This window comes from Lissotriton vulgaris, unplaced genomic scaffold, assembly GCF_964263255.1.
Source record: "Lissotriton vulgaris unplaced genomic scaffold, aLisVul1.2 SCAFFOLD_371, whole genome shotgun sequence".
Taxonomy (NCBI): domain Eukaryota; kingdom Metazoa; phylum Chordata; class Amphibia; order Caudata; family Salamandridae; genus Lissotriton; species Lissotriton vulgaris.
Window position 1 is genome coordinate 1,344,699 of NW_028253580.1, and position 23,556 is coordinate 1,368,254.

General features: G+C 44.3%; 1 protein-coding gene across 2 annotated transcripts in view; it reads right to left on the bottom strand.

The window, feature by feature from the left end:
- Positions 1-354: 354 nt before the first annotated feature.
- The window catches only part of LOC147660922 (cingulin-like protein 1), a 192,837-nt gene continuing 169,635 nt past the window's right edge, over positions 355-23,556 (bottom strand). The window contains exons 10-11 of one of the 2 annotated variants that reach the window (XM_086951423.1): positions 20,610-20,773; positions 355-2,053 (exon numbers count right to left, since the gene is read on the bottom strand). In XM_086951423.1, coding sequence (XP_086807549.1) covers positions 1,897-2,053; positions 20,610-20,773 — 321 coding nt within the window. In that variant the 3' untranslated portion in view covers positions 355-1,896. The remainder of the gene's footprint in view (positions 2,054-20,609; positions 20,774-23,556) is intronic. The other variant, XM_086951424.1, reaches the window with a different exon arrangement.

The following is a 23,556-nucleotide window of genomic DNA, read 5'->3' on the forward strand; positions in this document are numbered from 1 at the left end:
TCAGCGGATAACTATTTCAGGGCTGATTACAGGTAGACCAAGGAACAGTTATAGAACTCCTGCATCAGAAAATGTAGTATGACTTGGAGGCGGGGGGTTTGCATTCCTATGTTTCCCTAGAATTATAATTGATTATCTTCTCATATTACAGTCTACCAGGTACCTAGCAATTCAAATATGACATCAAGGCAACATCACACCTTGTAGGTTGTACTAACTTTGTACAGAACACATCAATATCAAGAAAGCTTTTCTCATTTTGTATGAAAGACCAAATATTTAAAGACATTGTTCAAATTACGTGTGCAGTTTTTATACCAGTCTCCAAATCCTTCTGAAAAAATCTACCATACATTTATATTGAATGTGATTTAATCAGAAATAATGAAAACAATTTTACAATCAAATAGTGACAATTCTGTACATCTCAATAATGATTGTCCTTTGCATGGAAATATGAGCAAAACATAGTTAGAAATGTACAACAAAGTTACATTGGAAATCTCACTGAATTATAGCTCATAATCTTGCCAATCTTAAAACTTTGTCTTTAACATCACCTCAGTGTGTAGTATATGTATTGCTAGATTTGCTGTACAGGATGTCAGGCAAGTAATTACAATAGTATGGTGATCGAAATACTGGTTTTCACAGGTAATACATAATGCAATTTCTAGAGTGAAATGTGGAACACTAGATCTACAAAGTATCATGAACAGCGGAAGTGATGTGCACATGCCTTAAATACCTTTGTTCACAAATGTTTCAAGACACATCATGGTAATGAGTTTGCTTATCTCTCGTTTCAATTATTTGTATGAACAGTTTAAAGTTAAGCATGAGGTTGTGGAGTTGTGGCTTTGCCAAGTCATCCTATAGTTAAAGGCGTATCACATTAATAAGTGTGGAATACGAATAAGCACTTGACAAAAATTTTTTACATGATGGCGATTCCTCATAATTGGGCGGTATTATAGATTTTAAGGAAATATTTATATCATCCAAGAAAAGCATACTGTAGTCAAGCTATTGGTATTCACACTTTTATTTTCTATTTGTAAGTAGGACTTTAATACTGTCAGCAGTACTGGCAAAAACTGATTAAAAAAAAACACACATTATGTGCAAGTGAGTGATTGCAACTCATATTTCTCCATTTAAGGAGATGATGGTAAACTTCACAGAATGTCTGATTGTAATTTACCAAACCTGACTCAGGATCAACAATGAGAAATACCACAAAATGATAATTACACAACCTATTTTCAGAATGATGCAGGCATTTTTAGGCATTTAAAATATATACACTCATAGATATTCTTAGAAGCGATGTTATACTAAGTGCCACTTTATTAAAAAAACAATAAAAGAAATAAAATTGACTAATCTATAAAATATATTTGTGTCTACAATAAAAATTTAACTGCCTCTTAAAAGATCAATTAAAAAAAATAATGGCACTTATGCATAACTGTCAACAATTCAATATTTACATTATATACATATATTGGTAATTACAACTATTTTACATATTACAAATGGCTATTTTTAAAGCCTTCAAAAATATCTAATAGATTTTGAAGACTTAGGCTCTTTTTTTAGCTTTTCTTCTTTAAACAAAAGTGTATGTTACATTTCATTGAAGCTTTCAAAAAGCGCAAAATATAGAATTCATATATATATATATATATATATATAGATAGATATTTATGTATATTGTATGTTTATCTAAAATATAAAATATGCATAGATTGTTAAATATTGCTGTTGATTTCTTGGAACTCAAGCAGCAGACACATTGTATTTGGGGAAAACTCAAAGCATATATTTCCATCTAGATTACTCTAAAACATCTGAGATGAAAGTCTTTACTTCCCTAGCACAGATTATTGTATACTACTGTCCAGAACTGTGCATTTTATAGCCTGTTAAATCATTATCCTTTGAGTATTTGTATCCTGAAGGAGCTTCATAAAGGCTTTCTGCATCTGTACTGAGATCATCGTCATCATCAAGGTCATTCAGCATTTTACTTGGTGAACTCCTGCGCCTGCTGAAAAAAATATTTTGAAGAATATTACTTTAATTAAAAAGACTACATATAGAACGTGTATACAATGGGATTGGTGAACATCTAAAGTTCTGTATCAAATTACGGTGTATATGATAGACAAATGCTTAATATGACGGCACGCTTCACAGTTGGATTTTACAAACAAAATAGGGCAGATTTATTCATGCCCTAATTATGCAAATGTGGGACATAAATGCATGTTCAATAATCACTATTCATTAATAAAAATCCTGATTTTCAGAAGCTTCTCTATTAATTATATTTTTATTTCTAAGTCTCTTTGATTTCACCTCCTCCTATACATAAACCACATTTTAACAGCTCAAATAGCAGTATTAATGTAGAAATGGTCATGACGGCTTGTAAATTTGAGATGCAATGAAAATATTTAATTTAAAAAAAATCTGAGCCGAGATGTTCAAGAACAAATACCTGCTACATGAACTCAGTTGCAATATATTTCCTGAGTAGGGATTTGTCTATTGAATGGTCTGAGTAACCCGGAAGAAATGGATGATGATACCATTACATCCTCCTAGACACTTATAATACCGTCAATAATTAAAATCAAAAATAGGTAGGAGAATGCTCTAAATATAACAGTAATCATGCAGTCTAGATAAAAGTGAAAAGATTATCCAAGTACTTGTGTATTTTATTTAGAGCATCTATTCATTTAATGATGGCACTAGTGTGGTAGTCAGCAAAACACAATGAATCCTTTGAAGTAATGCTCTGCAGCATTTGACCTTGATGGAATCACAAACAGTGATACTGATTAGGTTAAGCCAATACAGCAAGTATAGTATTAATAAACTGAACTAAAGCAGATACATATTTATTTTATTTACACCAGCAATAACTACTTTACTGCCATGCCTGGCTCAAGATGCTGCAGCAGCTCCAAACATTCAGGGGCACAGCTGTGACATATTCAGATGCCATCAATAGATGCCGAGGTACTACTGCCTATGCCAACCAATAGCACCCACAAAAATTCAAGTACAATCATCAGATACCAGGTGTTGGAAAGTTTTCCCTTTCTGCAGTGTCCTTTCAGATATCTTGCCTTATTGCTGAACTCTATTTTTGCTAAATGATGGAACTGTGTGCACTTTACCCCTGCTAACCTGTTGTAAAGTTCTTGTGTTCCTCCATTCAACGTGATAAAAGGTGTATATTTCTGATTGGCGTATTTAACTTACCTACAAGTCTTTCGTTTCTGGTACCAAGGTGTACGTAGGGCCAGTAAACTTAATGTCACAAGTGGACTGCAGCATCCAGTGTGCCATTGACTACAGTGACAATGTAAATATGACTGCAGACGACCACCAGTAGCCTGGCTGTGCATGTTTTAACTGTAAACTCGACCTGTCAAAATAACACCTTTTAAGAGGACTAAACCTTACTTTAAAATATATTTAAAAGTCATCATTAAGTATGTATTATAGCAAGAGTTGTAAGAGTGTAATGTTAAACATGTCCTTACAGTGACCAGCACTTTAAAGCTATATTCACTGTGCAGGGTTGGTGGTGCCATAGGAAAGCTTTGCGATACCACATTAAGTTTAATACATGTAATCTCTGCCTAGAAAGCACCTAGAGAGATATTTCAATGACTCTTTTTAATAGTTAAACAAAATCCAATTCAATGGTAACGTTGATTTTTGTCTAACTATTACAGAAAGGATATTTTTGAAAAGTTTCCTTTTCCCTGCCAAAAGCCTCTGTGGGCTTTCTGTAAGTATTCAACTGTCACCTGGAAGTTTTATTCCCCCTGTGGTAAGATGTCAACTGCTCCAAGGACAGAGACAACAGGCCTTGGATGTGAGGAGAAATTGCCCTCACCTTGACAGGATTGTCTGGGGGCTGTGCGCTGACACTTGTGACACTTGAAAGGGGCCTCCCCTGTCACGAGCAAATTTACCTCACACGTGGGTCTACCTCCCCTTTTGTCCCTCTAGTCAGTTAGACACCAACCCCGGTGGGAGGGAGAGCTGCCCCAGAATTGGTTTAGAGTGAGCATCCTCTTTCACATTATAGTGTCAGAGCCGGTTTAACAGGTGTGCTGGGTTTACATATATCATTTGAGGCATACTTCAAAGGAGGAAAACAGAATGCCAAAACACCATGTATCAGCTTTGACTTTACCAGACCTCTTTCTCTGAGTTTATTGGGGGTATAGGGACTACCTAAAACTAGATTTTAGTGGGAGGACACCAGGAATACCTTATTACACTCTGCACACATACAACCAGCCCTCAGAGCTCAAGTTTAGTGTAGCTGAAGATTTTGTCCATCTTGAAAATGCCCAAAGTGGCTAGGGATAGCCTTGGGAACCTTTACCCGATTGATTAGGGCATCCCCAGTGGCATTCCACCCAACTAGCTTGTGGCAGGCATAAATGTGCCACTCACTTTAGAACACTCCAGGATCTGTGGAAGATCAGAAGAGGACTAAACCTGTAAGCTGTGTCCCGAGAAAAGACTAAAAGACAGGATCTGCTCTCCCTCAAACTCCAAAGTCAAAGAAATGGACTCCTATAATCCATAAGGCTGATCTCCTGGTACAGCTACTAGAAGACATCAAGTTACAACAGACCCTTTCCTGCAACTGTCCAGATGACCAGTGGCAACTGGACCCTGCTGTGGCCTTCGCCTACCACACTATAAGTCTCTCGTGTCTCCGCTGAGGTCACGGGGTTCATAAGTGTATTTCAATGGTAGGTTGGAACTTAAAGGACTGAACTCAGATGCTAAAATCTTTGACCAGGATAAATCTGGTTAGTGTATCTGACCTGCACTCCATCGCGTTCAGAATCAAACTGTGTCTAGGTTGTGTTGAACCATGGGCATTGACTATCATTGGCGCTTTGTGCTTTTTGGCACCACTTCTATTATGAAAAAGTGGAAATTCATATCTTCGGTTCCTCTTTTTGGATTTTTGTAATTTTGATTTAATTTTGTTTATCAAATGTTACTCTTTTTTCAAATTCATTTTTGGATATTTAATGTTTAGCATTCAACTTTATTACTGCTTTAGTACTGCATAAATACTTTACACTTTGCCTTGAAGTTAAGCCTGCCTGCTCCGTGCCATAGCTACCACAAGGTTGAATTAGAACGTTTGAGGTTCATCTTGACAAGGACTGTGATAATTTTTTGGAGGTGGGTACTTACCACCTCAACTAATAAACCAATTACCTACACCCAGACATACAGCAGAAACTCAATGTGCTGCTTTAGAAATGGCTAGACCCAATCATATGTCCATGCATAGTTTTAGATACCAAAGAATAGCCTAAAATTAAACGGATCACTCTCAAATGCCCAGCCATAGCCTTACATTCCCAGGCATAACGAAATGGTTACTTACCAGTAGGAGTAGTTTTGCAGCTTAAAGAGTTTTCTGGATTTACATAATGTGCATTATTCCACCATTTTTCTTCTGGGCGTTGACCACCCTTTGGTGCCAGGCACGTCCCTTGTGTGACATCAGACGGCACCCTGGATGTTGTTGTGCGTGGTACCCATCTTCGGATTCTTTTTTTCTGTGCTTTAGTCTTATAGACCTTCAGATGGTACTTCAGAGAATTGTTAGATAGGATTCCCCACCTGTTTGTATTATTTGTAGCAGAGGCTGGGTGGGTCGCATGTGAATCCAGAAAACTCTTCAAGCTGCAAAACTACTCCTACTGGTGAGTAACCATTTCGTTTTGCAGCATGAATCCTTTTCTGGATTCACATGCTGTGCATCAGATTACGTAGTGGCTACTCCCTCATTGGGGAGGCTGTGGTAAGATGAAGACTTTGCGAACAGGTGTTGAAGTACCTGTTGCCCTATTTGCGCTTCCTTATTTATTTGTATGTCCACACAGTAATGTTTTGTGAAGGTGTGTGGGGATGCTCATGTAGCTGCTGCACATATAGTGTGTATGGGCACATTGGTCATAAATGCAAGAATCACTTCTTTCTTTCTAGGTGAGTGAGCTCTTGGTTGTACACTTGGTTTTTTACCTAGGATGGTATAGCATAGTTGGATAGTTTGGACTATCCATCTTGAAATTGTTGCCTTTGTTTTGGTATGTGAGTAGGCAACAAAGAGCTGTTTGCTTTTGCAAGTTTGTTCCGTTTTCTGTAGATAGTAGAATAGAGTCCTCCTTACATGCAGGGTATGAAGGCTTTTCCCCTTTTATTTGTGGGTCTTTGAAAGACTTGAAGGAGAATGCTTTGATTCAAGTGATACTTTGATACAACCTTTGGTAGGAATTGTGGGTTCGTTTTTAAGATAGCTTTGTCTTTTGGATTTGGATGTATGGTTCTTGAATGGTCAATGCTTGTAACTCACTTATTCTCAGTAAGGATGTAATGTCAATAAGAAATGCTATCTTTAAAGTGATATGTTTGAGGTCTGCGTTATGCATGGGCTCAATGGTGTTGTCAGAAATTGCGTGAGCATTGCGTATAAACTCCACATGGGTGCTGGAACCATTCTTGCTGGAGCAATTCTTTTAGGCCCTTCTAGGAACATTTTTATGAGAGGTCTTCTGAAAAAGCTTTCATATGATTTTCACCTTGTGTAAGCTACAATGGCTGTGAGGTGTACCTTTATGCTGGAGTAGTTGATGTGACAGTCTAGGAGGTGAGTTAGGTATATGATCACTGCTTCTTGTATATTGATTGAGGCTATGTGGTTGTTAGCTGTGCACCAAGTGATGTACCGCTTCCATTTTGTGGCGTGGCATTGTCTTGTAGTTTGTTTTCCTGCTTCCTTTAGAATCTCCGTTGTTCATTGAGGCATGCTTAGGTGACTAAACTATGTATTCAGGAGCCAGGCCGCTAGGTGTAGCATTGCTGGTTTCGGGTGGAATATTTTGCCCTGTTGCATTGTTAGTAGGTATGTGTACGCTCTGAGTTTGATTATCTGTCCCCTGGACAGTTCTAGCAGACTTCAGTACCATGCTTGTCTGGCCCATTGTAGAGCAATGAGAATTAGGTTTGTTCCTGGTTGTCTTGCTTTTTCCAGAACTCTTTGCAAATGTCTCTGACCAATTTAGTGACAGGGCATTCCCTCTTGACAGGTGGTGAGGAAACCTCGAGGCAAAGAACTGGCATTTCTTGTTCTGTATCGCTCAAACAGATCTATCTCTGGGGTTCACCAGAGTTTGAAGATGTGTTGTACTGTCTTGTGCTTCAATTTACACACTTGGGAGCAGTTGTTTTGACTGCTCAGACGATCAGCTGTTGTGTTATATACTCGCGGTAGATGTATTGTTTGCAGATTGATTCTTTTGAGACATCGCGCACTGACAGATCTGTTGTGCTAGATTGCTTAGTGGGAATGACTTTGTACCTCCATGTTTGTTGAGGTAAAACAATGTGGTGGTGTTGTCCGTTTGAATCAAGACAGTCTTTGTGTGGATGTATTTCTGGAACACCTTTAATGCTAGGAAACTATTTTAATTTCCAAGTAATTGATGTATTTTGTGGAGTCTTGGTTGTTCCACTGGCCTCGTACTTGTTGTTTCATGTGCGCTCCCCATCCGTTGAGGGATGCGTCTGTAGTGATTGTCACAGAAAGTGTTGGGTGCTTGAAAGGTCTGCCTTCTGATATGTTGTTGGATGCCCACCATTGTATTTCTGCTTGCAGCCTAACACCCACTAGATCCTCCAAACTCCCTGTAGCTTGTGACCAGTTGTTGGTAAGCTAATCCTGGAAAGGGTGCATTTGTAGGCGGGAATGCAGGATGAGTGGGATGCATGATGCTATCATGCCCATGAGTTTCATGACTCTCCTCACTGTTAGAGATTGACCATTCTGGTAAAGGAAGTTTTTTGTTTGATTGCTTGGATCCTTTCTTGCGTAGGGTAAGCCTATGCTTCTTTTGACTTTAATCTTGCACCCAAGAAAGTCTTTTCCCTTTCTGGTTTTGTGGATGATTTCTTGTGATTTATTGAGAAGCCTACTCTTTGCAGCGTGTGGATTGCTGTTTGAATGTGGCGGAGACATTTTTGTTTTGTGTTTGCCTTTATTAGTCAGTTGTCCAGATAGGGGTAGATGTTCATTCCATCCTTTTGCAGATGTGCAGCGACTGCGGCTAGGCAATTGGTGAAGACACGCGGTGCAGATTTTATTCCAAAAGGGAGTACTTTGAACTGGTAGTGTGTTCCTTTGTGTAGGAACCAGAGATATTGTCTGGTTTTGTTCATGGGGATGTGTAAATAGGCCTCCTTGAGATCTATTGTTGCCATGTAATCTCCTTTTTGAACTTGTGGGATTTCCTAGAGTGTAGCCATTTTGAAATGCTGTTCCAAAATCAATTTGTTTATGAACTTTAGGTCTAGGATTGGTCTTAGTGATAGGCCCTGTTTGGGGACTAAGAAATACGCTGAGTAGTTTCCTTTGAAAAGGTCTTGTTTTGGTACCAATTATATTTCTTGTTTTTGAAGAAGGTCCTTGATGTCTAAATCCAGACTATATGAGTCTGGATTTGAGGAACGTCCTTTTTTTAGTGGGTTTGTTAGCGGTGTTTGTCAGTTCTATGTCATACACGTACTTTACTAAATGTAATATCCAATTGTCTGTCTTGATCTTTCACCACTGTTGTAGATACTGTGTTATTCTTCCCCCGCTGGTGTTGTGTGTGGGTCTTTTCTTGTGCAGGAGTCAATTAGAGCCATTTCCTCTTCCTTTTGAGGGCTGGCCTTAGCCTCTTCCTCAAAAGGACTGTTTTGTCTTGCTATCCTGATTGTTGGCATGTTTCCCGACCATTCCCTTGTTGTTGATGTGGCATTTGTTGTCCTTGAACAAAGGCACTTCTTCCTGTGGGTTTTCTGTCGTTAAACCCTCCTCTTTTGAATGTACCTCTTTGTTGCAGGGATCCCATGGCTCTTTCAGTTTCGTTATCTTTTTTATTTCTGTTGGAGAGATTCAACCACCTCTTTTCCAAATAGTGCCTCCCTGTAAATGGTCTGATGATGACAGAGGTTTTAACCACCTCCTTAAAACCAGGTATTCTAAACCAGGCATGCCTTCTTAGAGTTGTCCCTGTGCACATTTGTCTGCTGGTAGAGTCTGCTGCATCAAGAGCTGATTTAAGGCATGTATTAGCAATGTTTCAACCTTCCTGGACAATAGATTTAGCCCTTTTCTTGTCCTCTTCTGGGAGCTTGTTGATGAGCTCCTCGATGTCATCCCATTGCTGGTGTCCATATCTGTTCAGCAGGGCATTAAAGTTTGCGATGCGCCACTGCATTACTGCATTCTTTTCCAGGTTTCTGCCTACCATATCCATAAGTTTGCTTTCCTTCTCTGGGGTGGTCCACTGTTAGAGTTGGCATTTGCTCTCCTCCTGGCCGAGGTGACAATGATGGAGTCAGGCACTGTATTCCCCTGGATATACTTAGGGTCCTTGGAAGAGGATCTATACTTCTTCTCGACCCTTGATGTTACCTCCTTGCTTGAGGCTGGCTCCTTAAAGGGTAATTTGCCTTGGTCCAGGATGCTTGGAAGCACTGGCAGGTATTGTGTCCCCTTGTTGGCTGGAGCTAGTGTTTCTATAAGCAAGCATGTGTCTCCTTTTTCCTCTTCGAGGGGAACTCTAAAATATCAGCTGCTCTATTTAATAGGCCGTTGTAGAAGGCTATGTCATCTGGTGGGGATGCCTTTGAGGGACAACAGCATATCTCCTCTCTGGGCTTTCGGTGTTGAGGTCATTCCATGTGTCCTCAAAATTTTCTGAGGCTTCTTCTTCTTCTGGTGGGTCTATGTACTCCTGGAGATCTTCAACGCGAGGTTTGGTTGTTGGAGGTGACTCGAGAATCTCCTCTTCTTCCCCTTCGGCATCTTCCGCTCCTTCTGCATCAACATTGTCCACTTCAGCGACGGGAATCTTACAAATCTGGAATTCCTTGAGTGAAGCGTCGAACTCCTTTTTCTGGAAGAGTGTCGCCATTTCAGCATAAAGCCATTTCCTCTTTTTCCCGACTTTGAGTTTGCTCTCGACGTCTGAGACCGCAGATTTTCTTTTCTTGTTCGCGCTTGCCTCTGGTTTTGACAGCGTCACAGCTCCTTTCGTGGGTTCGAGTTTGACCCTTGTTTTCGTTGCTTTGTGCGATTTTCCCTCGTCGGTGTCCCTAGGTAGGGTTCCGCAGGGTTCCTTGGATCGCGGCTGGCCACCGGTTGCCTTTTTTTCAGTGCTGGGGCTGCCTTAGGCTGTGCCCTGTTATTGTGGCCCTTCGGTTCCAATGGATGTGCATGGTGTCTTATCTTATTGGTCGTCTTCTCTATAGCCTTCCCCTTTTTGTGGGCGTGTTTTTTCAGGGTCTCCGTCCAGAATTTCGATGTCCGATCCTTAGTGTGTCGATTCTGCTGGAACTCACAGGTCATCTTCGTCACTGTAAAGACCTAGGTCCTTCAAGGAAGCTTTCTTTGATGCCTGGGACATTGTTGCGTAGTGGGCCTCTCTGCTTTCGGAGTGTCCTGAAGGTTTTCGGCTGAAACACAGCGCAGACCTCCCAGTCTTATGGTCCTGGGCAGGCAGAGGTTGCAACCACAGACCTCCGTACCAGACAGATAACAAGGCGGAGTGCTTCAAAGATTTTAGTTATTTATTGATATACATTTGCAAATAAAATCTACTGAGCAAACACAAGATATTGTGATTTGTCGGGCTGGTCACAATGAGACCGCAAGGAATAAACATTAAAAGGCAGTAGGGCACCCTACAAGGTACTGTATGTCTCATTCAGGGGATAAAGAAATATGATCTCATCACCCCCATCCTTGTTCAGAGTTCAACTGCAGTCATCTTTCCATGACTAACATGGCCCAGATGTATGTAGCTTAGTTGAAAGTGACCTCACCATCACCAGAACACATTTTTTGCATTGTTGCTGATTTATATAGCGCCTCCTATCCTTGGAGGTGCCAAAGCACTGAAGGATGGGTAGAACACTACTCCAGGGGCACCATGGATGGATAAGTGTGTGTCTAAAATGGCTTGTAATGGTAGTTTACGTGCCTTGGGGAACAGACATGGCTGGGAATCGAAAGGAGCGAGGGACTGCTGCTATTAGTGTGGGCCTCTTCTTTGGGCAGCATGGTGGCTGATTTGGGCTGTGTCTGTGCCGATCAGATGCCGCTGGTGGCCCAGTGGGGGCCTGAGCAGCCTTTCCAGAGGCAGATGGGCCTCTATTACCTCCCTTTGACCAAAGGGGCAGAGGTGTCATTCCTTATCTCTCGCTGGACTGGTCCATTAAATTATGCAGATTGAGCAGGGGACTCCACTGGTCAATATAGGCGAGTACAAACGTGGGAAGTTCAATTCCCTATCGTATGTAGGAACTCTATCCCTGGAGAATGCAGAGGCCGAGGTTCCCTGCTGGTACAATTTTGGAATAATGCTAATCAGTGCTTTTGTCCACTACAAAAACACATTATTGATGTTTGTGCATCACAAAGGTGCTGTATTTTGGAATGCACCAAGTAGCATTCATATTAGGGGGATGGACAGTTTGAGAAGAAAGAAGTTCATTTACCTCTGTACATAATTAGAACATTATGTTCCCTGTACACAGCACCTACCCCATCTGTGCCTGCCCCTAGTAGATTGCAATATCCCCCATCCCCCTATGTCTGGTTAGTACCTGTGGTGTTGTGGGCCCTGGGTCCACCTGCTATGAAGATGAATGACACAGACACATGATGCAGACTGGATAACTGGCCCAGGGCATGTGCACCCGGCCCCTTGTATTAACAGGGTCACCTGACTGGTGACGCCTGTAATGGGGGTGTGTGTTGGTGTGTGCTGAACAGGGCAAAACACTAGAACGTATCCAGCCGGACACTACATCCCTCCCAAACTTTAATGAAAAGAAACAAACAGAAGTCCAACCTGTAAGAAAACAACTAAACAACAAATAGCACCTAATAAGTCTCTTCATGGGACCGTGTGGACTGTGCGGGCTTCGTGTAGGCCACGAGAAGGCGTCGCTGAGGAACTGCCAACAGGACCACAGCCAAGTCGCTCATATAGGCGTAGAGGGTGGTGTCTCGGTCTAGGTGTTCTCGCAGTCAGGACTCCAGTCCTACGCCTTCCTCTTATGGTCTTTGAGTAACCAGTCTTCATCTGTGTCCGCTATGCTTCCTGTGCCTGTCATAGAGCTGCGGCCGAAGCATCTCTCCTATTCGGACTCCCCTCTCACAGGAATTCCCTTGCCCCTGGATTGCCATGTGACCGCGTGGGCTGTGCAGGCCTTTTCTTAGGCCGTGCTGAGGGGTCGCTGCGGAACTCCCAACAAGGCCAAGGCCAAGCCTTGTGTAACCCCAAGGGTGGATATTCCAATGGTCGGGTATTCGCTACTTCGGCATGCTTCAGGTTGACGGGGCACATAGAAGGATCCTGGGTGGCTTGCCTCAGTGAACTCTGGTTGTCTGGAGTGTTTGGATCCACTCTGGTTGTGTGATGCTCTTTGGTGATGATGTACCTTGATGATGATGACAAAACAGTGATTGTCCTTCAGTTGGGCAACAGGCGGCGATCTCTTGCCTTGGGTGACCTTGTGGAGTGAGGAGGACTAGAGGGACTTTGTGGTCACTTGCAGTTGTCTTCCAGCAGGTGCACTTGCTAGGCATGGTGCTATCGATACCAAGCAGCCGGTGACAGGTGAGAGGACAGTCAAACTGCAAAGCGTGAGGACTGGACGCAGATCGCGCTTGCTAGTGGCTTACGGTTGGTTCTCCCATGAAGCTGTCTCCACTGCGTCTCTGGACCCCGGTGGCTGGCCTGAGCTGATGAACACCTTCCCCAGTGCTGGCACGAGCCCTCTGTCCTGCTGCTCTTTTCCGTTCCTCCTTATTCGTCTGTGGAGGTTGTCTACTCTGTGGCGTTGTGCCACTGTTCTTTCTTCCTTCGCAGAGTGGTGTCCTGCCATTCTCTTTTTCTCCTTCCGACCAGGTCCTCACTTGGATGTGGCCTCCTGCCACATGTCTCATGATTGCACCACATGGACATCTTACTGGTCACGTCCAGTTCTTGGGACCATCTGTCCTGTCGGTAGGACTTGCTTCTTCCTCTTGACTACCTTTCGCAGGCACATGCCCTCCTCATGGAATTTCCACAGTGGTCCTCGGCCAGGATGGCAGGTTACCTCTTCCTTCGAGGGAGTCGTGCTTGCGCTTCGAGCCAGTGCCATCGTAGCGCTTACTCATGCCTCCATGCAGGCATGCTTGACAGGTTGGTCACTTTGTGTGAAGTGCTCCTTCTTGCTGTGCGAGGTGGCGCCCTGCCACTTGTCGACTGTCGTCGGCGCACATGTTGCAGTGGCAGCTTACCACATGGAGTGTGCAACTCTACTCTTGCCTGTCTTGGGCCACTGGCGACTCAGTCTTGAGGCAGTGTAAGGGAGGACCCTCTGTGCTGTCCTTTGACCCACTGCGGGGCTTCGCTGGTGCAGTGAAGATGTGGAGGTTCTCCTTGCTGCTTTCAGCATTGCTTCTTCTCTGCGGAGATGTCTCTATCTCCTGGGCGCCTGCCCATGGCATCAGGTTTGCTGGTGCGGCCTTCTACGCACCTCTGACCTTGTGTGTTCCGTCCTCTTCATGGGTAACCCTCTTTTTTCAGTGGGTGTTGCACTCAGCATCAGTCCTGGCTGTGTCTCTCACATCCCTTCTCCATTTTGTAGGCTTGCTGCTTTGATTGCCATTTACTGCTGGGGGCTTGCATCAGTATCTCTTTGCTTGTGGTGTTGCCAGACAGCCACTGGGATAGTGTAGCGCTCACTTCTCTCATTAGAGACGTTCCTTCCTTGTGTGGCATCTTCTCTTGGGTCAGTCTCTTCCGTTCTTATTCTTTGTTTTGTGACACTCTTGCAGTTTCCGCAATTCTAAGTGGAGGCATGAAGTGGGAGTTTCCCACCTAGCTCACACTTCTAAGCTGATTCAGGTGCGGCTTGTAGGGTGTTATAGCGATGTGGGGCTACGCTGTCTACTTCTGCTGCTTAGGTGAAGGTTGCTAGGCACTGCAGGATACTTAGCCACGTTGAGCAGGATACCCCTTTATAATCTTTAGCAGGCGCGGTGCGTCCATTTGGGCGTAGGGGCGTAGCCCCCCTAAGTCCCATGGACCCACCGTGTCGTCGCTAAAATAAAAATGCAAATATTTAATGATTGCGCTACCTGCCGGCCGGGAATGCGGGAGACACCCGACTTTTCCGGAGTGTGAAGGGCGGGCTGGGCCTGCTGCAGCTTGAGTGACAGTCCACTCAGCCACAGCAGTACTACGCACGTGAATGTTTGGGCAGAAACTAGCACGCGCATGCGCAGATGGGTTTCCAGCTCAAGTTCCCCTTAGAGAGAGGAGCAGGGGGCGGGCCGCAGCCCCCAGGGTTGCTAAGGGGACTGGGCGAGCAGACATGGTGCCCCCTAGCCAATCCTGGCGCTGTATACAGCGCCAGGATTGGCTGGTCCAGTGGTCCACGTGCAGGCCAATCACTCTGTGACTTCGGGATGGTCGCCACTGTAACGTTGTAACTTCCACTCTTAAATTCATCTAGCCTGGAGCTCGCTTCGTGCCAGGCTGCAGATCGTGTGTGTCTCCCGAGTCCCGCCTCACCGTCACGGTACAGCCAGGTAAGGCCACAGAGCATTATGCGTTATGTTTTGCAATGTTATGTTTTCCTTTTTTCTTGCCCGCTTTTAATCCGTTTTATTTGCCCTCTTTGCATTCGTTTACCTTGCCCTCTGAGTTTCTCCCGATCTCCTCGCCCTCTGTTCCGTGTGTGTGTGTGTGTGGGGGGGGGGGTGGGGGGGGGGAGGGTGCTTCGTGCTTTGTGTGTGGGGGGTGCTTTGTGCTTTGTGTGTGTGTGGGGGGGGGGGCTGTGGTTATTTTGCACACTGGCCGTTCTTAAATGTAACTTTTAAAAGCCTCATTTCAAACCTGGCAGGAATTGTAATTGTATTTATGTAGCGCTTGCTTCCCCTGATGAGGCATTAAAGCGCTTTGTTTTTCCAAGTTAAGTCCCAGTGGAACTGCCCTTTGCTTCGTGCTTTGTGTGTGGGGGTGGGGGGGGGGGGGGTGGGGAGGCTCTGTGGTTATTTTGCAATGTTATGTTTCCCATTTTTCTTGCCCTCTTTTAATCCGTTTTTCTTGCCCTCTTTGCATTCGTTGCCCTCTGAGTTTCTCCCGATTTCCTTGCCCTCTGTTCCGTGTGGGGGGGGGCTCTGTGTGTGTGTGTGTGGGAGGGGGGGGGTGCTTTGTGTGTGTATGGATGCAGGATGGGTGGGTGGATGGATGGGTGGATGCATGAATGATGGATGGGTGGATGCATGAATGATGTATGCATGGATGCATGCATGATGGGTGGATGCATGAATGAATGATGTATGGATGCAGGGTGGGTGGATGGGTGGATGCATGAATGATGGATGCATGGATGCATGCATGATGGGTGGATGCATGATGGATGGGTGGATGGGTGGATGCATGAATGAATGATGTATTGATGCAGGATGGGTGGATGGGTGGATGCATGAATGATGTATGGATGGATGAAAGGTGGTTCGGGTTCGCTAGCTGCGGTGCAGTATGCAAATTAGTTTACGCCTCACCACTTTCAAATGTCACCAGCCGCCCCTGATCTTTAGCCTGTTAGGTGCTACTTCATGTTAGTGCTTCATTATTCGGCTGCCGGATATATTCCCTTTTGTTGCCCGCGTCGGGGATGCCTGTATTTTAAAACGTCACTTTTCTTTTCGTTCTTTAGGTGAAGTAACTGTAAAGCCCACTAGATGGCACTGCCGCACTGTACTTTACAAAGTCCCCGTAGTATGTCTCGAAACGGTGGGCCGTGCAGCTTTCACATGCAGAAAAGGGAGTCTGCTCTTGCAGGCATTCTAATGAGGTAACTAGGAGCACTGCGGGCATCATTCTTGGCAGAAGGGCGGCTTTTCTTTGGCACAACCGATGGCCCTGAATCACTTACTTGGTCAAGTCAGGAGACAGTCCTTCTGTTCTGCCCCTCGGTGCTGCCACTACAAAATGTAAATTGATATTTGTATAGCGCACTACTCACCCGCAAGGGTCTCAAGGCGCTTGTACGAATACCGCTGTGGAACCCATCCTGGCTTTCCCTGTGAGGGGTCCACTCCTGGGCACCCTCAAGGTGGAGGCCAGGCATCCTTAGCGTTGTGGAGATAAAGCAAGCTATTGCCCAGAGTTGCAGAGTGGGACTCCATGATTAGAATAGGCACCGTGGCGAGAATTATCAAGTCCATGGAATTTTGAGCCCAAGACCCGCCGAGGCGGGGAATTGAACCCTGGTCCCGGCCAGACTCCTGCATCAGGGTCTGCCGCTCTAACCATTGAGCCACACTTCTCCATAAAAGGGGGCCATGGTAGCCTTGCGCTTGCTGCCGGCTGTTGCGTCCCTCGCCGGCCACAGAGGTGATTGGCAGTCTGCTTCAGCTGCGGGCTGCACAGGGATTTGCAACACGGAGGCTTTCACCATAGACCGGCATTATTGGAACTGCCCGAGATGCCGCTCAGTCGACTCTTACGTGTTTTCGCAGCACACGGGCCGCACCGCCTTGTGGCGTTTGCTAATAGCGCCATATATTTAATCAGCGCGCTCGCGCTAATGACCACAGGAGCCGGCAAGTTGCTTCTACACGCGGCTCCGACTGCTTAGCCGAGGCCACGCCCATTTATTTATACGCGCGAACGTCTGACGTCATGCGCCAGCGCTCGCTCGTCCCGAACGCGTGGGTAGGCTGGAACGCCACCTCACGCGTCGGAACACTACACGCCTCTCAGGCCAGTGGGTCACTTCCCCGTGCAGAGTTGACGCCTCGAGCGTTCAGGGCCCACAGTGCTAACTGCAGCTCGTTTTCATGTTGCCCCGGTCGGGCCTCCGTCTTGAGTCACTGCAGTAAGTGGTGGGTGGTGTGGGCGCCATAGGTGGGGGGCCGCGCGTCACAGCACAGGGTAAAACACTAGAACGTGTCCAGCCGGACACTACAGTACCCACAGGGCTCTTGTCAGGGCAGGTACTCGGCGTCCCCCCATTATTTTCACAGGGTGGACGCTGGCCTCCCTGCCAAGAAGCAGGGCCCCACAGAAATATGCTGAAATTGTCCTGGCGTAATTTTCAGGGACATGTTCAGCCTGTGACGTCATGCGGTCATTTGCATATTGTCCGTCCCCCCCCTTCTTTATATAGGACTTGTGTACTGAGTACCCAGCAGGCCCGCCCCCACCCCACCGCGTGATCAGACAAGTAGATAGGTGGTATTTAAAGTCTTTAACCCATGCTGCTGCGAGGTTTGCGTGCACCTCTAACACCCCCACACCTCAGACTGGGATAACAAGGGGCAGAATAAAAGGCACCACTGCCTGGGGAGGACAGGAAATGTCCCACCCAAAGGCTCACAGGCAGCACAGCGCTGCTGGCCTAGTTTGTGGCCTGGTTCTAATTTCACTTCCACGTAGATCCAGTGCTACAGTCTGCAAGCACTTTTCCTTGAGAGAATGTTATTAAACGGATGAGTGCCAGGAAGCCTGGCAGGTAAAGAAATCTATCGTACATCACACATGCTCAGGGCACGAGTCCTAAAAAGAGAAGTGGGGTGACGCTGTCACCGGAAGTGACATCACAACACAACAGGAAGTGACGTCACGAAAGGTGCGCTCCGATCTCGTCCCAGAGAGGTCAAAGAGTGAAGTCCAGCTGTTTGGTAGAGGGAACGGCATCCACCCGGTAAAATAAGTGGGGGGGGGACGCCGTCCACCCGCGTGGTACCCCGACTTGAGCCCTGCACATGCTCAAGACATACCGTGATGCATTTTTCTGTGCTGAGACAAACACAGAAGGCATCTGTGCGCTTCTTTTTGGCGTTTTGTGCGCATAAATGAACACGAATACTTGTTTTGCTGACAGCAGAGCTTGAAGACACAGGACATTATTTCACTTTGTGTTTCAGAGCTTTGCTGTGAGAGAAACATGCATTCTCTTGCAAATATTTTGAGTTAGTGTCTGCGCACAAAAAGCCTAAAACAAGCTCCCAGACTACAACTGCTGAACTAGACAAGTTCATCGAAGCCTCAAAAGTGTCGTGGGCCCAGATGGGAGCAAGGGAAGGGTCTGACCCAGTCTACTGCTTGAATCAAATCAAATCAGGGGCATTTATTAAATGCACAAATCACCCGTAAGTCTCATGGCGCTAGTGGACAACTCCAAAAGAATCAGCTAAGAGAAGAACGTTGGTTAGTTATCAAACAGCCATGTTTTTATTTTCCAACGAAAACAATTGTGGTCAGTATTGGCACGTAGGTGTAAAGGCAGTTTGTTCCAAAGAGTGGGAGCAAGAGAAGAGAAGGATCCTCCTCCGTTTCTGATAGTACAGGTTCTTATGGGAGTAAGGAGAAACTTATTGCTGGATCTCAATGTCCTACAAGGCTGGTACCAACAGCTTGTTTGCCCACAAGCTCAGAATAGTAAAATAGGGCCATTATGTGGGTGCACAATTACACAAATGTGCCCAGTACTGCTGCACCTGCTGCACTGTAGATAGCTGCGCCCCTTTGCACGTGCCAAGTAGACTAGTGCGTAAATACCACTATGTTACAAGCTTGGTTGTGCGCCCAAGAATAATGTGCAATAAACCATCCATTCCTGGGTTTGTGCTCGGAAAGGGCTTTGCGCCCATACCCCGCCCCTTCACACGGTGAAAGCACCGGGTTCATCCTTTGCAAACAGCACGCGGATAGGTTCTTCATAACTCACAGTGTCTTTTACTTGTAACATGGGGAGTGTTCTTCCATGTCCTTTTGTAATTGTGATTCAACACTCTTCCAGCCTAGTCCTCACCTCGGGGAAGAGTGCCTCACTTCTACCAATGCTCTTCAGTATGAAGCCTTTCATATTATTCTGCCCCTAAAGTTAACATACTCACTGTCCATCCCTCTCAGCACCGAACACTCATGACTTTGCCTCCAGGCTGGCCGTGAGCTTGGAAGTTGTGACCTCCCTCCAGTCCCTGTCCCACCCCGCGACTCTTGAGCCAATCCAGACAGTGCCCCCAGCAGCATGAGGATTGGCTCGGTGAGGCACTGTCAGCGCTCATTTGGAGCCTTGGGGGCTTTGGCAGCAATCCCTCAGGCTCCTACATTACAGAGGTAGGCGAGTAATCAAGTGTGTATGTTGGCTGGGTCGGAGCAAAGCACCCGTCCATCCCGACATGCACACTTTACCCCAAGGAGGCTCAGCAGCTGTCAATCATCAAGCGGGCTCGAGCCCCACCCCTCCCCTCTTAGTCACTCTCCTGTAACTCTGCCCGGGCCATGGAGCGCACTGCGGCTCAAAAACAAAAACTGAATCCAAAGCAACAGTAAACATGATTTAATGGGGCCTGCCACGCGGGGACAAAAAAACACCCAGGGGGCTCCTAATCACTGTGTAGTGGAAGTACTAGATGGTACAAGGAAGATGAAGTGGTACTTAGTGCCACAGTAGTAAGAGTGTTTTAAAAATGGTACAGAACAGAGGGATATTCTTTGTGCAATTCAACCATATGAAATATAATTTAACAAAAAACATCCACACCATCACTTAGCCCTTTAAAGAGAAGCGCCAAATTAATGTGTCTATTTTACACACATATCGGAGAAGCTGATTGGATTTAAAAAAAATCTGCACCACCGTTTTCCAGCTTAGGTTAGAACCACCAATTTAGGTTCTAAAACATATTCTTATGCCCCTCCTTTATGTGCATAATATCACTACCTATAGCCTTGGGCATAAAGTCTGAATCCCTCATTCTGGTCTTCAGTCTTAATTAGGACAGTCCTGTTCATTTTTAGCACATAATTTTTCTTTCCATTACAACTGGAGCACTATCTTATGACAGCATTGAATTCTGCGTTGGATGAAAAGAAATTCCCACCTTTCTAATATGCTGTTTTTTTTTTTAGAAAAATGATATGTTCCAAAAACCCATATGAATTCTTTACTATAGCCTTATAGCCCCCATTGGTATGTTGCTTTGCGAGCCTTTACTGGCCTGTTGAAGCAAGGGCCACTCCATTGTCTGCAATTGAGTGCTCCACATTCCAATGTTTTAATATAGCCTCATTGCTATATCAGCTATTAAAGGCCAGCTCCAGCGTTAAAGGCCGAAGGGGAGGGACTTTAACAAGGGAGCGGGACTTTAATAGCCGGTGTTGCCCAGCTACGTAGGGCTATAAGGCTATTACAACATTCTGCCACTAGAGGCCGGTAATATAAATTCAAACATTTGCATGTAAGAACAAACATAGAAAACCCTAACTAGTTGAAATATGTATTAGTTATTTTATTAATGTATAATTTAGTGAAAATGTCCGGTTATTGGGTAATATGGAAAATAACATGAATTTGAAATGTGCCTTTTTCACTTTATACAGTTCTAGCTTTGAATGACACTCCAGGTTCAAGCTGGAAACGAGTTTCACACTCTTTCTCCTGCATGTATCTCTTTTCTCTCTGCCACGTTCTCTCACCTGAGCTCTTTCTTTACTGCTGTGAGCTGTCCTTGAAGTTGATCACTGATGTCTGTTTGTTCTTCCAAATCTCTCTGAAGCTTCTTTTTTGCACTTTCCAATCGATCAATTTCTTCTTCAGCCTCTTCGACCTGCCGTTTCATTGCTTTCAAACGTAAACTCAACTGTGTATTTACAAAACTCAATGTCAGCATGTGTGCTTTAAAATTACTTGTCTTGCATACAGACAGTGTCAACGTTTGGTAAGGAAATATACATTTTAGTAAGGAGTGTTATAGGCAGCATAGCTGTAGCATATTATTGTTAGGAACATTATACTGAGCACAATTTACAATATAGTGCTCTAAATATCTTAGTGAAGAAGACAATAATGTAAAGTGCTAAAAACATGTAAGTAATGCCACAAAGGAGGATACCTGTTTTAAGAACTGGAGAGTTTAAGTGTGTAAGATCAACTAAGGGATATGTTTCCAAGTAACCAAACACGCATGTGGGTAACAGAGATCTATCAAAAGTAAGGTGTCTCTAAATTATGTGCATACATCAGTGCATGTATTAACCATAGAGCCAACCTCTCAGACTTCACATATCCCTATATTTCAAGGCAACAAACAATTGTGCTGGCATTTGAAAAAATGGAAGGCAATAGGGCACTCTATATGAGTGAGCTCTTCATTCCACTGGGGCTGTTAACAATAGTTCCCGACCCCATCAGAATTATGTGATCTGTTGTGTTTCTACTTATTTCCAGATGTAGATTTCAGCTGATCGAAGCTGATATGTGTGTGAAATTCCGGGAAGGGAGAGGAGTGAGGAATTCATGGAGAGAATTGGATTTAGAATTGCCAATTGCCCTGGTAATTCCTCATTTCTAAGGATACCCCTCAGGGGTCAAGCTTGTAATGGCCTGAATTTCCCCAACCCCGAAGTCATAGATATCCCTGGTCTCAGTAACTCAGAGTGAAGAGAAATATGGGTCATTCATAATAAATACCTTGTTCACAATTATCAATCTGAACTGGTGAGATACTAACTTTATTTGTATAATCATCGTCTTTGAAAGATGACTTAAGCCTTCACTAAAGTTTTCCTGGAACCATCCATGTATTCCATCGTGAACACATTGCTTTTCCCTTTATACCATGGTTTTTCACTGTATTAGCTCCCAGACAGAAGCTAAGAAGGATGCATAGACAATTTATTTCGTGTTTCTTATTCGGGAGTTTGCCTTCCAGCAAAACAAATATGAACAGGCAAACTTTAAAATTAGTAACATTGCTTCAACAATAGAAAAACAGACACGTTATTTTTTCAGCACACACTTGAGTTTAAAATGGTACTGTGAGTTAGTAGCTTTAGTATAAACAGCTTGACAAAGGATGAAAGCGCAATGAATATTGCACACTATTTCTTTGGCTTTCATTTGGTTTATAGAACGCTAAAACCAGATCTGGTATCCAAGCACTCGAGATCAAATATGCGGAGCACATGCTTCATCCACCAGAACAAAGCAGCCATAAGTGCTCTTCTGAAGGGAAGCAGCTGCTGGTCTTTCTCAAGTTCTCCGGCAGCTTATCCTATAGAACGACAGCCTGCCCGGCAGAGCAGCACAGCTCCCATCCTCGTTAGGATAAAAACAAATCCTTACCACTGGATCCGAGGTGTCACTTTGGGTGATGAATCTCAAGTCTCCTTTTTGAAGAACCATCCTCAGAAACGTAAATTTAATTCTGTTCTGAACTGGGGACCAGTGCACCATTCTGTGTGTTGGTGAACTGTGTGCTGTTGTGGCAGGTTTGTGACTGCACAAGGAGACAATATTTTAGGACCATCCACTTTGCCGGTGCTGCTTAATAATTAATTAGCAGGGAATTACAATCATCTATTCTGCTCCGATTACGGCCTAAGTCATCGTGGTCCTGTCCTACTGTAGAAATGGCTGAACTCTCCCACACTGCATACGATTGTAGTTAGAGGCGTAAACTATAGCGTTTACTTGGTTACACAGAAATCCAGGAGTCAACGTATACCTCAGGATTTTAAATATGTTTCAGAGTAATATCTTTATGACTCACTCAGTCTATTTCTTTAATGCTTTGGCATCTATCAGTACCCACTACCTAGAATTACATCTTTACTTCATTAAAGTGGAGCCGATTAAGTTTCATGCAGTATTCCTATTTTCTTAAAAGTGGCTCCTACTAGTCAACTTTCTTTCTCTGGGTCAGGAGTCAAGTGAAAGATCACTTAAGCGTGGTCTGTATGATTTTGAAGTGTTCTGATCGGCGCACCTAAAATTTCCTAAAGTGCATAAACACTAAAAGTGGAGGTTACAAACAGGGCTCTTGTGGTACACCATAGAAACCGGTTCTGATGTAACGGCTGATGCTGCTCTAAGTGCCTGTGCATGTATATTCGCACTGAATTATCCCAACTACCTTGTAGGCAACTCAGACACTGCCCCCAAATCCTTCCATCTGCATATTATTAACTACCTCAAATCCATTTTCTGATATTGTCCTATTTGCAGGACAACATATCTTGATTTAAATATGTGATCCTTAAAGTATCCCTGGAGTTTTAGTGCTACTGATCTAAATCATTAATGTATACCCGTGCCATCAACAGGGTTAAAAATTCTATTGAAGGCCTTAAATAATAATTTGTACAACTCTTTGTTTTTTTGCTTCTTAGTGGCAAAAACAAAGTTTGCTTCAACAAAAACTTATATTTCAATAAATGCTTTCTCAATTACCACTACCTCTGGATTACCTTTGCTTGATTTTCATGCCTTTGAATTCACTCTTATATCATATATTTAATTTCTTCAATGGCTTGTATTATTGCCAGCTGGTTTTTAATATGGGTGAGACCCAGGTATTCCAGCAATCGATCTTGAGTCATTTTAGAAGTTATGATATTTTCTGCCACTTGACTGCAGTTTTTT